Source organism: Ambystoma mexicanum, chromosome 2q (assembly GCF_040938575.1).
Source record: "Ambystoma mexicanum isolate Mex_15411 chromosome 2q, UKY_AmexF1_1, whole genome shotgun sequence".
NCBI lineage: Eukaryota > Metazoa > Chordata > Amphibia > Caudata > Ambystomatidae > Ambystoma > Ambystoma mexicanum.
In genome coordinates, this window is record NC_090924.1 from 1,175,888,375 (window position 1) to 1,175,903,767 (window position 15,393).

General features: G+C 48.0%; 1 protein-coding gene across 3 annotated transcripts in view; it reads right to left on the bottom strand.

Annotated features, from left to right (window-relative positions):
* Window positions 1-15,393, bottom strand: part of CASD1 (CAS1 domain containing 1) — an 895,825-nt gene that overhangs the window by 598,403 nt on the left and 282,029 nt on the right. For all 3 annotated transcript variants that reach the window (XM_069648572.1, XM_069648573.1, XM_069648574.1), the window contains one exon: window positions 14,086-14,130. In XM_069648572.1, coding sequence (XP_069504673.1) covers window positions 14,086-14,130 — 45 coding nt within the window. The remainder of the gene's footprint in view (window positions 1-14,085; window positions 14,131-15,393) is intronic.

Here is a 15,393-nt window from a genome sequence, read left to right on the forward strand (position 1 = left end):
GACGCTAGTAGCAGGGTTGGGGGTGAAGAGAATGAGTCCCTGATGACCTGGAAACTATTGATCCTGCGGTTGATGAGACTGTACCACAGGTTGAGGAAACAATGTTCAAATCATTAGACTCGTATAGGGGGGTGGGTTGAGGGAAGTAGTGATTTGTAGTTGAGATGAACCTGTTGGAATATGTACTTTTTGTGTGGTTTGTATTGTTTGGTTGTGTTTATAAATCAATAAAATGTTTGTTTTTTTAAAATAAATTTAAAAAACTAATTACAGAAAGAGTGTGGGATAGGGTATCAAAATAAAATACACAATTCAAATAACAAGTCAGGATGTGATTGCCTTGAGGTCTCCCTTCCCCACGTTTTTTAGCACGGGACAAGTTGGGACTCTGGAGCACAGCACACGCTCGAGCTTTCCCAGCACAAACTAACAGTCCTGTATAAGCTATCAGGTTCTTCGAAGGTTAAGTCTCTTTATAATGAAAAGTCTCTTGCCTTCGAAACCGGATGCTCTCAACAAACAAACACAAAGTTCTTTTCAACGAACACTTTGGGTGATGGTTTCACCCCTGGGTCCACCTCTTCTGGATGCAGACACCTCACGAGTCATATTCAACCAATTAACCTAACAGTTCCTTTCTCAGCAAACTTTGGGTGATGACTTTCCATCCCTGCATCTCCCTCGGCCGGGCTCGGACCCCAAATGACAAGGGGGATAATTCACTTCCCCTGGTCTTGCATTCACAAATCTTCAATGTCCTTTTAAACAGTTCATCAGGCTTTGCTCTTGGTTGTCAGCGTCCCTCTGCCGTTTTCACTTTCGCCAATTATTACCAAACAGTTCACTATGGGACTTTAGACTTCACCCCTTCTCGTTAGCATCCCACCACCGGGTTCACTCTTGCCAACTTTACGAAACCCAGTTCTTTACTGATGTCACCATCTGGGCTTAATTTCCCTTCTTCACAATCATCCGTCGGTCAAAGACTTTCGACGGTACAGAGGATTGTACAAGACCCCTGTATGACCACTTTGACATCACTTCGCCTCTCCCCCAGGGACTTCTGGTTGTGGTAGATTCTACCTTCGGGTAATTGCCCAGAGTTTTCTGCGTGAGCACCCATGTGGTGCCGGACTCCCCTGTTGCAGGCTCCCCCCGCCCCATTTTCTCAATAGTTCCTTTTGTTTATTCAAAGTTCAATTAGTCGCTTGGTACTTTCGTTCAACACAGTTTGGTTTCTTTATCAGTTTCCCCTCGACTCACTGGTTGTGATGACCTGCTTTGCTTTCTTGTCTGTAGAGTCAAGACCTGTACCGTTGGGCCATGCGTCTCTCTCCAGCTTGGCCGTCAGAGGAGGAGGAGGAGATTGGGCACCGTTGACATTTGCTGCAACACACGCTGGTTATTGTTTGCAGTCTTACGATTCCTTCTCTTGAGGCTTCACGGGTCTCTGTCAATAAGGGCAAGGTCACTTCTCCCCTTGGTGTCCTATCTACTTGCGCCGTCTTTCACCTCCTCTTGAACTGCCATGCTGAGTTAGCTCTCACGTTGTGCGGTCGGCCTTGCTCGTAGGGTGCTGTCGTGCTCCACCTTTTATCCCTGTGGGGAAGGGAAAGTGCTGTCAGGTGTCAGGTGTGTGAGTGATTCTGGTCAATTGCCTGACATTGCCGGACACTTGTATTGGGACACGTCAGGTAAACCGTTCTGGTGTTAGTCTGTTGTCTTTCACGTTGTGCAAAAGTATGTGTGTGGAAAGGGGGAGGGAGGAGGGAATGTTTTGGAATATCCTATATGGTAGGATGAGGAAAAGGTGTAAAAAAAAAAGGGGATACTGCATCCCCAAGGATCCACTCCCTCACTGGTCCACCCCATAGGAACTGGATCCAATAGCGATGACCGCGTCCTGGCCACCTGGATTACAGATCCCTGGGGACAAGTTAGGGAGACACCTTTAGGTTTCTCAAACCAGCAACAGACTTTCTGGTACAAAGGGACCAGACAGTTCTAGCTACCGGCACAAAGGGATGTGGAGTGGGACCAGACAGTCCCAGCTACCGCCCCTTTCACACACACAAAAGTTCACTAGTCCATGAAAGCAGCAGCTTTCCCAGGGAAGTGCAATGCCATATACAGGATTTCCTGACTTGAGAATGCAGCATTAGGGCCAAACTACAATATGACCAAGAAACAATCGAAAAACATAGTCGCACTGCCATCTTCGGGTGAAAGCCACCAATAGTAGCAATTTGCAGTAAACACAAAAATGGACGAGTAAAATGTTACAAAAACAGTACAAATATCACTGCTGCCACACGCATGTTTTAGGCACTTATAAAAAGTTACCAAAAACCCATAAGGATACCAAGTATCCTAATTGCACTTCACTGGAAGGCAAGGTGTGCAATTGTAAAAAAAAAAAAAAAAACTAAAAAAATATTCTAAAAGGAGAAACACAGGTTCTCAGTACTGACAGTCTTCTGGACTGTTAGGCAAGATTGTATGCAGTACCCTTAGGGTGCACAACAACAACCCTGACCTCCTGGCAGTAGTAACCTAACCTTTGGTATAAGTCTGCACTATACAGGTTGGTAGTGTGGATGAATAACCAGGCTTATCTCAAGAGGGGTCAATGTGAGCTGTAGGGCAGTTAAACAGAGGTTCACAGTGACAAGCATTCAAGCAAACATTTACACACAGGGTTTCTTGATAAAAAATTATTAATGTATTTAATAGTCCGTTAAGATAAGCCTTCTTCAGAAGGGAGTACTGTAAAACACCACACAAATATACTTAAAAACTATACACTCTCTTAAGTTCAGAATCAGTAAATGCCCATTTGGGATGGCATACAGCAGAGACCTACACCCACAGGTGACTTCAATTGCTAGGGTGCTGTTGACATTAATGTATTACTGTCAGCATTCAGAATTAGTTAAGAGTAAGTCAAAAGGGAAAGATTATTAGCACAAACAAGATACCACACATTTTTTAAGCAGGCAAATACTTTCACAATAAGAGTAATTCAGTTAAAACAGGCTATGTCAATAGGCACAAGTCTATATGGGCTGAAGCACTTCCTTGAAGTAAGTAGTAAGTAGAAAAGTCTTTGCACAATGGTTCGGAAGTCTTTGAAGAAAAAGATGAATCAATGTAGGGCCACAAGCTGTTAGACTTGCGAGTAGTAGAAGATGCAAGCAACTCTACAGCAAGAGGTAAGTTCCTTTAGACTTTGTACAGTACCTTTAAAAATGAAGAAAAGATGCAGCAAATGACTCCTGTTCCTGTGCCTCTTTGCAGATCTCACTGTTCCTGAGCCTCAGTCGTGGGGACAAGAGGGAAGACGTCGGGGGACTCCTGTACTGCACTGGGATGGTCAAAACTTGCAACCGGCAAACTTCACTTTCAGTGGCTGTTCAGTGTTTCAGCTCCTCGTGTCTACCGCAATAGCAACACCGCGGTTCCTGGCTGTCGAGATGGACATTCCTTGCTTCTGGGGTCCCCGCACCCTGTTGAGAGGGCTCAGGCTCGGCCAGTCCTGCTGCCTGGGAATCCAGAGGATCTTCCTGGAGCTCTTGGCCAACTGAAAAGCAATGCTCACAAACTGGTGTTCCTCTCCCTGGCTCTACGGTTTCCAGCAGCAACTCTGTGGAAATTCAACCAGCTCTGAGATGGATTTCCAGGTGGCTTACTTTGGAGTGGATTGCTCCCACCAAATCAAGGGGAGAAGTCGTCCTTGCAGGGGCTTCAATGTCGATGCGAGTTTGGTGTTTCAAGACAGCAGCAGGGCTTCACATGGCAAACCAATGGTTCAGGAGTTGCAGCAGGCGTCCCCTCTTCAATTTCTTCTTCGGTGCCTTTGTCCAGTGGTCGACTCTGCCTTCCAAGCCAAAAGACTCGCCTTTTATACAGTTCTCTCCCTTTCATTCCACCCTAGCTGTCAGTCACCCATCAGGGTGGCTTTCCTTGCCAGACAGTCTGCTGGCCTTTCATCACAGAGTGCATTTGGGTCTCCTAGGAGACTAAGCACAGGGAGTTTCGGGCACCTCCCTCACTTTCTGCCTACCCCAGACACCCTGGAGCCAGAGGCGGGCTTCACTCGTGAATCCCGCCAAAGACAAAACAAACAAAGGGTTCAAACCTGGTTTGGCTCGCAGAGTAAATCTAAAGAAGGACCTTTCCCCAAAGAAATGGCGAAAAAAGAAGACGGGGGCCATTTTGACAAAAATGGCACCGTTGGGTGCTTTACTGCAGCTGCGAACGCAGCCAGCGGTAAATGCACAACACGCTAGTAAAAACAAAAGCGCTGCCATCAGCCATTCAGTGAGGAAAGGGTAACATAAAAATGTTACATGAGAAGTTAGACAAAAGGGTATACTACGTAACCCCTCCAGCACCCTTTTGTAGGATAGTGTGCTGGGGTCTAGAAAGTTACAAATGTGAGTAAAGTCAATTTCAGTTTACTGCTCTGGGAAACAGTAGTTTATCCCAGAGAAGGTATTTAAACCTTGAGGAAATCTAGGAGACTTCCCTGTGTCACTGCACTAAAGGTGCTGTGTGCCACAATGTAAAAGATAATGCCTATGGAGTTTGTCAGACTCCATAACCAAAAGAAACAGAGTTCAGAAATCACATTAAAAATATATGAGAGAGTGGGAAAAAGGGTCTCACTCTCTCCAGGTTAAGAAATCAAGTCCTCAAAATCCAGCAAAGTTGCTGGGGGTCTCTAAGGTAGAGGGAATAGGCACATTTCTGAGAATTCTCCCTAGCAGGGACTGGTCAGTGTCCCCTCAACAAAGAGCAAAATGCAAGTTAAGTAAAGCGGAGGGCTTTATATTGCTGTAAGAAGTTAGGATAGGTTAAAAAACAAAGCAAAAAGAAGTGTGTCCCAAAGAAATCCATGGATGGAAAGTAGAAAAAAAAAAAGAAAATCTTTCCCAACACGTTTCACTGAAAATGATTCCAGTCAGCATTAGCCTTCATGTACATGAAGGTCATAAAAATAGTGGTCAAATCATGTAAGTGAACAAAATTATTTTGGCAGCACGATATCAACCAGTTGTGCAACAAAAGGGGATTTTCGGCAATACATTGCTGTGGGAATTCCCAACAGTGGATAGAACTACAATTAACACAAGCTAGAAGAGCAATCTCCCCACCATGACAAATCGAGAACAATACATTGTTAGGCAAGATTGTATGTAGTAACCCTGTGGGAGACTACACCATCCTTGTCATCTTGGCAATAGATAACTCAACCTTTGGTATAGGCCTGTAGTACACAAGTTGGTAGAGTGACTGAGCAGCCAGGCTTATCTCAAGAGGGGTCAATGTGAGCTGTAGGGTTGTAACAAAGGTTCGCAGTGACAGGTATTCAAATAACACTTACACTCAAGGTTTCTTGATTAAAATAATTATTTATTAATTAATTTAACAGTCAGTTTTAAAATAAGCCTTCTTTAGAAGGGTGCAATATGCAACACTTACATATACTTCAAAAATACACTCTGCCAGTTCATGTTCAGTTCAGTAAGTAGATACCCTTTTGGGATGTGTCACACACACTTCCTACACCCTGAAGGGTCCTCAATTGCTAGGACACTGTGGACATTAATATATCACTTTTTACACTGAAAATGCACTACTGAAGTTATGGCAAAAAGGAAAAGGTTAGGGAAGGAAACAAAGGTTAACACGTTTCTCCAAACAGGTAAGTACTTCACAATCCCCCAATGAAATATAGGTTAACCCTTTCCCAGCTTTACAAGTAAAGTATGTATGACTTTTTGAGGGACAGTTAAACACAAATTCAGAGGGTAAGAAGAGTCTTCAGGGAGCCAGGACAGCCAATGTCAATTGGGCAAAGTCTAGGGGAGTTGAGGCACTTCTTGAAGATGGCACAAAAGTCTTGCAGAATGTTAAAGAGTTTTTGTAGGAAAAGAATCACTGTTGGGCCACATGTTGGCGGCTTGTGAGAAGCAACGCTGCAAGCAACTCTGCAAAGGGCAGCAAATGCAAGTCTCCAGTGAGAGCAAGCAAGCTGTACACAAGAGGCAAGTACCACCTAGTTACACTGTACCTTGAGTCTGAAGAAAAGGTTCCAGCTGGCTTCTGTTCCTGTTGTATTCCTGCAGGTCCTGTTGTTCCTGGACCTCAGTCGTGGAGACAAATTAACAGGTTACTCACCGTAGTGACCACCTTACTCCTAGTCCATAGTCCCCTTTCCTCCATACTTGTGGGACATCTCTCCGTCCTGTGGGACGGGACCGGAGCACTTTGTAAAAAGCATCCAAATTTTTCCAAAAATGTGTCCTTCCGCTTTTTCCTGCGTGGGGCCCGGCACACGGCCGTAACCCGCCCACCTTGGCTCTGCCCCGCGCATCGCCCCTCAGTCCTTTTCTTTGCCAGGTCAGAGACCCATTACCAATACAGAGGAACCTTATTAGAGGGGACGGCCTCCATATGGAGGAAAGGGGACTATGGACTAGGAGTAAGGTGGTCACTACGGTGAGTAACCTGTTAATACTCCTACGTCCCCTCCCCTTTCCTCCATACTTGTGGGAGATTCCCAAGCACTCCTTACAGGAACTACGGGTGGATGGAAATACCCCTTACTGAAAAAGGTTCTTCAGCACAGCCTGACCAAACTGAGCATCAGCTCTAGAACACATATCGAGGCAGTAATGCTTACAGAAAGCTGATGGAGAGGCCCAAGTAGCTGCCCTAGCGATGGACTCCCAGGGAACATCCTTCCGAAAAGCAACCGCAGCTGCCTTGCGCCGCACCAGGTGTGCATGAATACCTTTAGGAGGTTTCAGCTTTTGGACAGTGAAAGACTCTGTGATACAGGCGGCAATCCACCTAGAAATAGTTGCCTTAGACGCCCGTTTGCCTTGAGGGTTGCCGAAAGTCACAAAAAGTTGAGAAGAACTTCTAAGCTCGGAAGTCCTATCCAGGTAGAACTTGAGAGCTCTTCGGACATCAAGACAGTGTAGAACACTCTCTGCCTCAGAGGCGGGGTTCGGAAAAAAGGTCGGTAGGGAGATCGATTGATTCAAATGGAATTCGGTCACCACCTTTGGCAGAAAAGCCAGATTAGTTTGAAGGACTACCTTGTCCTTGTGAAAGACCAAGAAAGGATGCTCCACCGACAATGCCTGGAGCTCACACTCTCCTTGCCGATATGACGGCGATCAAAAAGGACACTTTCCAAGACAAGTACTTGAGGTCCACAGTAGCCATCGGCTCAAAGGGTTTATGGCACAGCGCCGTCAGGACAACATTCAGGTCCCATGGCGGGTGCAGATTACGAACTGGAGGGTAAAGGCGTGTTAAACCAGCAAAATGCCTCTTTACCACTGGGTTAGCCAGAGAGTACGAACACTGATCCGTGGAGAGATAAGCAGAGACCGCTGAAAGGTAAGTCCTGCATCACAGAACATGAACCCCTGACTCTGCTAGGGAGGACACGAAGGACAACACTGCGTCAACCGTGGCCCCCCTTGGATCCAATTTCTTCTCTAGACACCAATGACAGAACCTGAGCCATTTACTCTTGTACTGAGATCTGGTCGAAGGCTTTCTGGCTGCCTGGATAATACGCATGTTATCCGCAGACAAATTCAGATGCTCTAGAGACCTGAACTCAGGCACCAAGCCGCCAAGCTGAGCGATTGTGGGGAGGGGTGCCACAGCTGCTGCTCCCCCTGGTGGAGAAGATCGGGAGTTACCGGTAACCTGATCAGCGGATAAACCGACAGGTGTTGGAGTTCTGAGAACCAAAACCTGGCCGGCCACCACGGGGCTATCAGTAGAAGAGAACAGTTCACTGAGTTCTTCAACTTCCAAATTGCCCGGTGAACTAGAGGCAGAGGCGGGAAGGCGTAAGCTCTCATGTTGTGCCATGGAATCTCTTTAGCATCCCCCAGAGAGAAGGCTCCCAGCCCCCCTCTGGAGGCATACAGAGGAAGCTTCTTGTTCGTCGCCGTCGCAAAGCGGTCCACCTGCGGTGTGCCCCAGCGCGAGAAAATCCCTGAGAGGACCTCTGCCTTCAACTCCCACTCGTAGCTGACCACTGTCCGTCCGGCTGAGGGCCTCTGCCTTGACATTCAGCTGGCCCGGGATGTGCACTGCAAGCAGCCAGACACCATGAAGCACGGCCCACTCCCAAATCTGGATGGACAGGTCCACGAGGGGGGGAGACTTCGTTCCCCACTGCTTGATGATGTTATACATTGACACCACATTGTCCGTTCTTATGCAGACCACTCTGTTGACAATGACCGGTCTGAACGCCTTGAGCGCCAAGAAAATCGCCAGAAGCTCCAAATGGTTTATGTGCAGGAGCTTGTCCTGAGGCGACCAGAGGTCTGAGACATGAAGGAGATCCTACGTCGCACCCCACCCTAGGAGGGAGGAGTCCGTTGTGATCGTCACCATAGGGACCGGGTCCTGAAACCCCGCGCCCCCAGATAGATTGCTGAGAGATGACCACCAGTCCAGGTCTACTCTCATGGATTCCGGAATCATTATCCGCATGGAGTCTGGGTCCACTGCCTGATGCCATGAATTCCGAAGGGCCATCTGGGTCCGTCTCATTTTGAGATGAGCAAGAGGAAGAGCCAGCACACACAAGGCCATGAGGCCCAGAAGCCTCTGGAACCACCAGGCCAACATGCTCTCCGACTGCGCAAACATCTGACACGTGGCCAACAGATCCGCCATTCTGTCCCCGGTCAGGTATACTCTGCAGTCGATCGTGTTCCAACGAAAACCCAGAAAAATCAGTTACTGAGAGACCGTCATGGAGGATTTCCGCCAGTTCACCGACAGCCCAAGATGGAACAGGAGCTGAAGGAGAGACTGGAGGATGCCCGCTGCCGCCAGCGGACAAGGGCTGAGTAGAAGCCAATTGTCCAAATAAGGATACACATGGATAACCTGAAGACGAAGATAGGCCGCAATCACCGACATCACCTTCGTGAAGACACGCAGCGCCGAACTGAGGCCAAAAGGAAGCACCCAAAACTGGAAGTGCTCCTCTCCCAAAGAGAAACGGAGGTACCTCCTGTGTGGAGCCCAAATCAGGATATGCATGTACGCATCCTGAAGTTCCACCACGCTGAGCCAATCGCACGCCTGCAACGAGGAGCGAATCTGGCCGGGCGTGATCATCTTGAATTTCTCTTGGGGTAAGGAAAGATTGAACTGGGAAAGGTCTAGGATGGTGCGCAGGCCAGCCTGGTTGAGTTTGGGCACTGTAAACAGCCGGGAGTAGAAGCCCTCCCCTCGCTCCACAAGGGGAACGGGTTCCACAGCTCTGAGGAGCAGAAGTTTCTGAACCTCGGCCTTGAGGGAGGGTGAGCCGACAGCTGAAAAGGAGGTTTGAGGGGTGGGGTAGAAGGTAAAGGTAAGCGGAAGCCCGCCCGAGCGACTGACAAGACCCATCTGTCTTCTGTGATGGTCTGCCATGCCTCCCAATGAGTCGCGATGCGTCCTCCCACCGGGGTCTCGTGCAAGCACGGAAAACCTCATTTGGCAGGTTTATCGGTGGCGGTGCCACCTGAACCTGATGAGGAGGCTGAGGAGCGGGAGAAATACCACGTATGCTGTTATCTACGGCGGTTATTTCCCGCAGGAGTGTCCACTCTGCGCGATTTGCGGTCGAGGAAGCCCCTGAAACCAGAAGAAGGTCGACTCTGTGATAACGGTCTCTGAGGTTTGAAAGGAGCTTTAACCAGAACAGACAATGATTTAGCCGTCTGAGTGCTATCCTTGGTTTTGGTGAGCTCTACATCAGTAGAAGGATGAAAAAGCTCCTTACCATCGAATGGAAGGTCCAAAACCTTGTCTTGCACCTCCTTCGAAAACTTGGTGGCATGCAACCACGCTTGCCTCGAGGTATCAACCCAGAGCATCATGCCCTGAGCCGAGGTGTCTACATGATGAGCCACAGCCTCCAGGAGATCCTGGGCCAAGACCCTGGCATCGGAAAGGCCACCTCTGAAATCTTCCAACTTCTCGACCGGAATATGCTCCTCAAACTCCGACAGACCTTTCCACATCCGCATGTTAGCTCCCGCCAAAATCAATTCGGCATTGGCCTGCCTGAGCTGCAAAGCCGAAATTGGCAAAGCTTTTCCTCCCTAGGGAGTCCAGGAGCTTGTCCTCCTTTCCCAAGTCCTGAGTAGCCGTCGCGGAAAAGGATGCTGCAGGTCTGGACTGCAACGTGGCCGCAGCCACCACTGTGGAGGAGGGAGGTGGACAAGACGAAAGGCCACTTCCTCCGAAGAGTGCAGCCTGTACCTCGCGTCAATCTTTTTATTGACGAAAATTCCCGAGTGTGGCTTCTCCCAGACTCTTCGGACCTCAGCCAAAACATCCTTCTACAGGAAAAGGCCGGTACGCTCCATAGGAGACAGGGTGAACGCCCCAGAAAGCACGCCCTCGTGTGGAGCAGGTGCCTCGGGAACCGGGACATCTAAGAAATTCATCATGTCCAGCAGCCGGTCATGAAAAGCTCTAACAGAGCGGGGAAGATCCTCGTTGTCCTGCTCGCCTTGAGGGTCATCTGACAGGTCAGGATCCTGCTGAACCGTGTCAGGCACTGCCTTGTCCACTGGGGACAACGGTTGCAAAGGCGGAAGAGCAGGGGCAGGCACCACGGGCAAAGGAGGCGTCGGCGGAACCACCAGAGGAACGGGTGGAGCCGGAGGCGCTGGTGGACAAATTTCCTTAAAAAGCCCTTTGAAATACTCCCTCATGGGGTCGGTGCGCATAAGCGCTTGAAATTTACCGAAAAAAGCGTCCTCAGGAGATTGCTTCAGAACCTGAGGAGGCCTCTCATGAGGTGGGCAATTCCAGGGACGTAACGGAGAAGGGTGCCACACCGGGCCTTCCGCCGACGTAGCCACATAAATCAAAGGGGCCGCCCCTGCAGGCAACGAAACATTGTGCGGAAGAGGCACCCGGGTGTTCCAATCATAAACGGGCTGGTAAGGATACGCACAAGTGACCTTATGTTCACCCAAGGGACAGAACCCTACACCAGAGGCCGATGGCGTAGTTGTAGGGGTAGTACCCTAAATGGCCCCCGTGGCGGGAACGGCCACCATTTTGTCTTCATCTGAGGGGAACTGCGGCATGTGAGGAGGTGAGGCAGGGGTCCCCGTCGATGGATCAGGGGTCTTAATTTTAGCCTTAACATAAGGAACCTCGGCAGAGCCGGTACTATGAGGCCTGGAATGTTTCTGCGACATACCAACCACCAACTGAGCCTTCGAAGGAAGGACCTCGGCACTGCCGGTAAAAGAAGAACCTTGCTTCTTTGCCCCCTCAACAGATCTGGTATCACCACAAGAGCGGGAACGGTGAGAAACCGCTTTCACAGACAGGGCCCTGCCCGGCCCCTCAGAACTGCTGGTAGCCTTAGCCTCTGTACGAGGGACCTCGGGCCTAGGCCCGGTAATAGCCTTATCGCCAGGGGCCTCGAACATCCGTTCGGTAAACACGCCTGAAAATGAGATGGAGGAGCGCATCGGAACACCTCGTCCCACCGTTCCAACCGACGTTGAAGAGCCCGGACCGAAAGGGAGTCACAGTAAAAACAGGAGTCCCAGCGGTGTTCCGGACCCAAACACTCTAAACAAAGAGGATGGGGATCCGCCCTCGCGAAGCGACGATGACACGAAGAGCCGTCTGGAAAGTCCAATTTAAAAGACATAGACAGACTAAGACGAACGCTAGCGAGAGCCACAGAGGAAAACAGGGATGAAAATCTTCCGAAGATGCAAGTGCGTCCGGCCCCGATCGAGCGGAGAAAAGGACTGAGGGGGGGATGCGCGGGGCGGAGCCAAGGTGGGCGGGGTTACGGCTGCGTGCCGGGCCCCGCGCAGGAAAGAGATGAAGGACACATTTTTGGAAAAATGTGGATGCTTTTTACAAAGTGCTCCGGTCCCGTCTCACAGGACGGAGAGATGTCCCACAAGTATGGAGGAAAGGGGGCGGGACGTAGGAGTAAGAGAGGACATCTGGGGACTCATGCACTATGGTTTTAAGGTCGGCGGCAGCAAAGGGCACAATTCAGATCAGCGGCACTTTGCGGTTTCAGCTACTCGCAAATAGCACCACAGCGGTTCTTAGACACCTTGTGGACTTTCCTTGCTTCTGGGGTCCAGCACTCTGTTGCGGTCGCTCAGGCTTGGTTAGTCCTGCTTCGAGGGAGTCTTGGAGTCTTAAAGGCGATGCACTGGATTCTGGTATTCCGGACCCCTGGCACTCGGTTCCAGCAGCAGCGAAGTAGTACAGCCAGCAGGGAGAGGGGTTTTAGTCAAGTTCGTCTTGGAGTCATATGGTCCCACCAAGCCAAGGGAAGAAGTCGTCCTTTCTGGGCTTCTCTAGTCAATTCGAAATATGAAGCTTCAGCACTGCAGCAGGGCTTCACCGGGCAAACCAACGGTCCAGGAGGGTGCAGCTTCTCTTCCAGTTTCTTCTTCGGTTCCTTTGTCCAGTGGTCGACTGCCTTCCTTGCAAAAGACCTCGCCTTTAATGCAATTCTTTAGCAGCCTAGCTGTCAATCACACAGCAGTGTGGCTGTCCTCCAAGACAAAATCCAGAGACGTTTTGGGCTCCTCCCTCACTTCCTGCCTCAGCAGACACATTGCAGCATTGGCAGGCTTCACAAAGGGATGCCGCCAAAGGCAAAACTCCAAGAGGACCCACCCCCCACCTTGAATGGCAGAAGGAACACACAACTCCATTAAAAGTAAAAAGAATCATAGTAGCAGAAAAATAGAGTTCCCATCTCAGAGCAACACAAATGAATGAGTGGTAAAAAGTCTCACTCACTCAGGAGAGTAAAGTGAAAAATCCCAGGAGACTAGCAAGTGCTGGGGGTCTCAGCTTGAGGGGAATTGGCACAAGAAAGGCACATTCTCACCAATAGTAACACATTCATATTAATCTGAAGAGCCTTAATGAGAAGTGTTTGCAAGAGAATAACTGGAAATTGATAAAGAAATGTCTTCAAAATGCATCAATCTTTACAATTAAAAAACAATCCTGCACACATTTAAAATTAATTATTTGCAAAAAGGCATTATTGCTTCCAATACTTTTGAATTCCAAAGATGGCATGCCTGTTGTACACAGAGATATATTTAAGAATGCAACCTACAACTACACCTTCTACGAAAGATCAGACACATCCTTTCTCCTGATGACTTCCACACTGAAGCCCAAGAACTGATTCTATCCAAGCTGGACTACAGGAATGCTCTACAAACTGGCCTCCGCAATAGCACTCTTTCCCCTCAGCAAGCCATACAAAATGCAGCAGCCGAACTCCTCTTCCACCTACCCAAACATTCACACATAGCCCCGCTCTTGCACAGCCCCACTGGCTCCCCACATCCCTGAGTATTAGCTTCAAAGGACTCAGCATGGCTTGCAAAGCCATCCACGACAAAACTCCATCTAACCTTCATTACAAAGCCATCATCGACACATGTTCACGGTTCCAGACAAGCACGACAGCATTCTCGTACATATTCCACTCTGCAAACTAACATACACACAAAACAAAACATTTACCCAGTGGGCACCCAGGGCCTGGAACATACAACCGCTTCACATCTGCACTGCACCCTCGATTACCACTTTCAGAAAGAGCCTCAAGAAATACTGGTTTCCGCACACACAACTCTGGCCTTCCACCTCCCCTACTACCACTTGTCTATCCTAATGTTCCTAGTCAATCCTGAAAGTATTTGGTAACTTCAGTTTCACTTCCCACCTTTAAAACCTTGTAAGGCACTATGAGACATTCTGGATATGGCCAGCTCTGAACACAAATTCCAACAAAACAGTCAGTGTTCCTTTTTGTTTTACTGAGATATGAGCTCCAGAATCTATTACTAGTTTAAAGGTTTTCAACCAACAGCAATCACTAGTTCTTAGTTAAGACCCCTCATCATGGGAATAACTGATGCTCGATAGTCGGCCAAACTCGGTCCACAATTTGTTCATAAAACTCTGCAGTTAATTTGTAGCAACACTCAAAGGTTTAAAAAAAATAACAACAATACTTACTGTAGCAGCTCCCAACACAATTATGTGAGGTTTTGTAGCAGTACTCTAAACAAAAACAAAAAAAAGAAAGTGGCATTTGCAATCGTGGTAATAAAGAAGTCATAAAGGAAAATATTAAATGATTTGCTTGTTAGTATCAATCAATGGAATCAGCTATGTGAATATGTTTTATTTATAAATCATACAGTACCCTGGATATTGACTCTTATTTGCATCTTACCTGTATATTTTGAGAAATGCCCAAAACAATAACAGGTAAGAGCTTCGCAGCAGAGGGCCCATACATATATCCACAATAATAATTCCCCAAAAGCATTTAAATATACCAGAAACATTCTAGAAAATGAAAGACGTTCTGCACCGTAGTGACTTAACTTACTCCAGAGTCTCCTTTCCCCTTTCCTTCATACTTATCGAATATTAGGTCCACCAAAAAATGATGTCCCTTTTTTATTTTTACCAGAGGGCCAGCACATGTAAGGCTTTAGCCCACCCTTCCTGAGCCCTGCCTCGTGCCACGCTCTTCAGGCCCTTTTTCGATCACCAATGTCAGTAGACAATTTAGCAATTAAAGGATATGTTTTTGAGTGGACGGTGGGATGGGCATATGGAGGAAAGGGAACTCTGGACTAGAAGTAGGTTAGTCACTACAGTGATTAACTTTTTCTTACCCTTACGTCCCGCCCCTTTCCTCCATACTTATGGGAGATATACAAGCATTGGAAAACTATTACTGGCTTGATGGATACACGCTCCCCGTTTAAAAATGTTTGAGAACTGCCTGACCAGCATCAGCTCTAGAACTAAGATTGAGACTGCCTTCCTGTGGACCAGATGAGCATGAAGATGTATGGGTGCCGGTAGACCTTGAATTATATGAGCTTCCGTGATGAAACTATCCAACTTGAAATGGTAGCTTTAGAAGCCAGAAGTTCTTTCTTTCAATTTCTGAATGTCACAAATAGACTTGAAGAAGTCCTAAAGTCATTTGTCCTATCCAGGTAGAACTTAAGTGCTCCCCTCACATCCAAATTATGAAGGATCTTTACCACATCAGATAAAGGTTTAGGAAAGAATACTGGTAAGACAATGGTCTGGTTAATATGAAAATCTATTACCACTTTTGGCAAGAAAGGAGAATATGTGAGAAGAATTACCTTGTCTTTATGGAAGGATATCAGTTGTTCTTTGGCGCCTGCAATTTGTTATACCTTCTCACCGAGGTAATGGCGACTAGAAAAGCCATCCCCCAAGAAAGTAATTTAAGATCAATGGCGGCCATGAGCTCAAAGGTTTTGTGGCATTAAG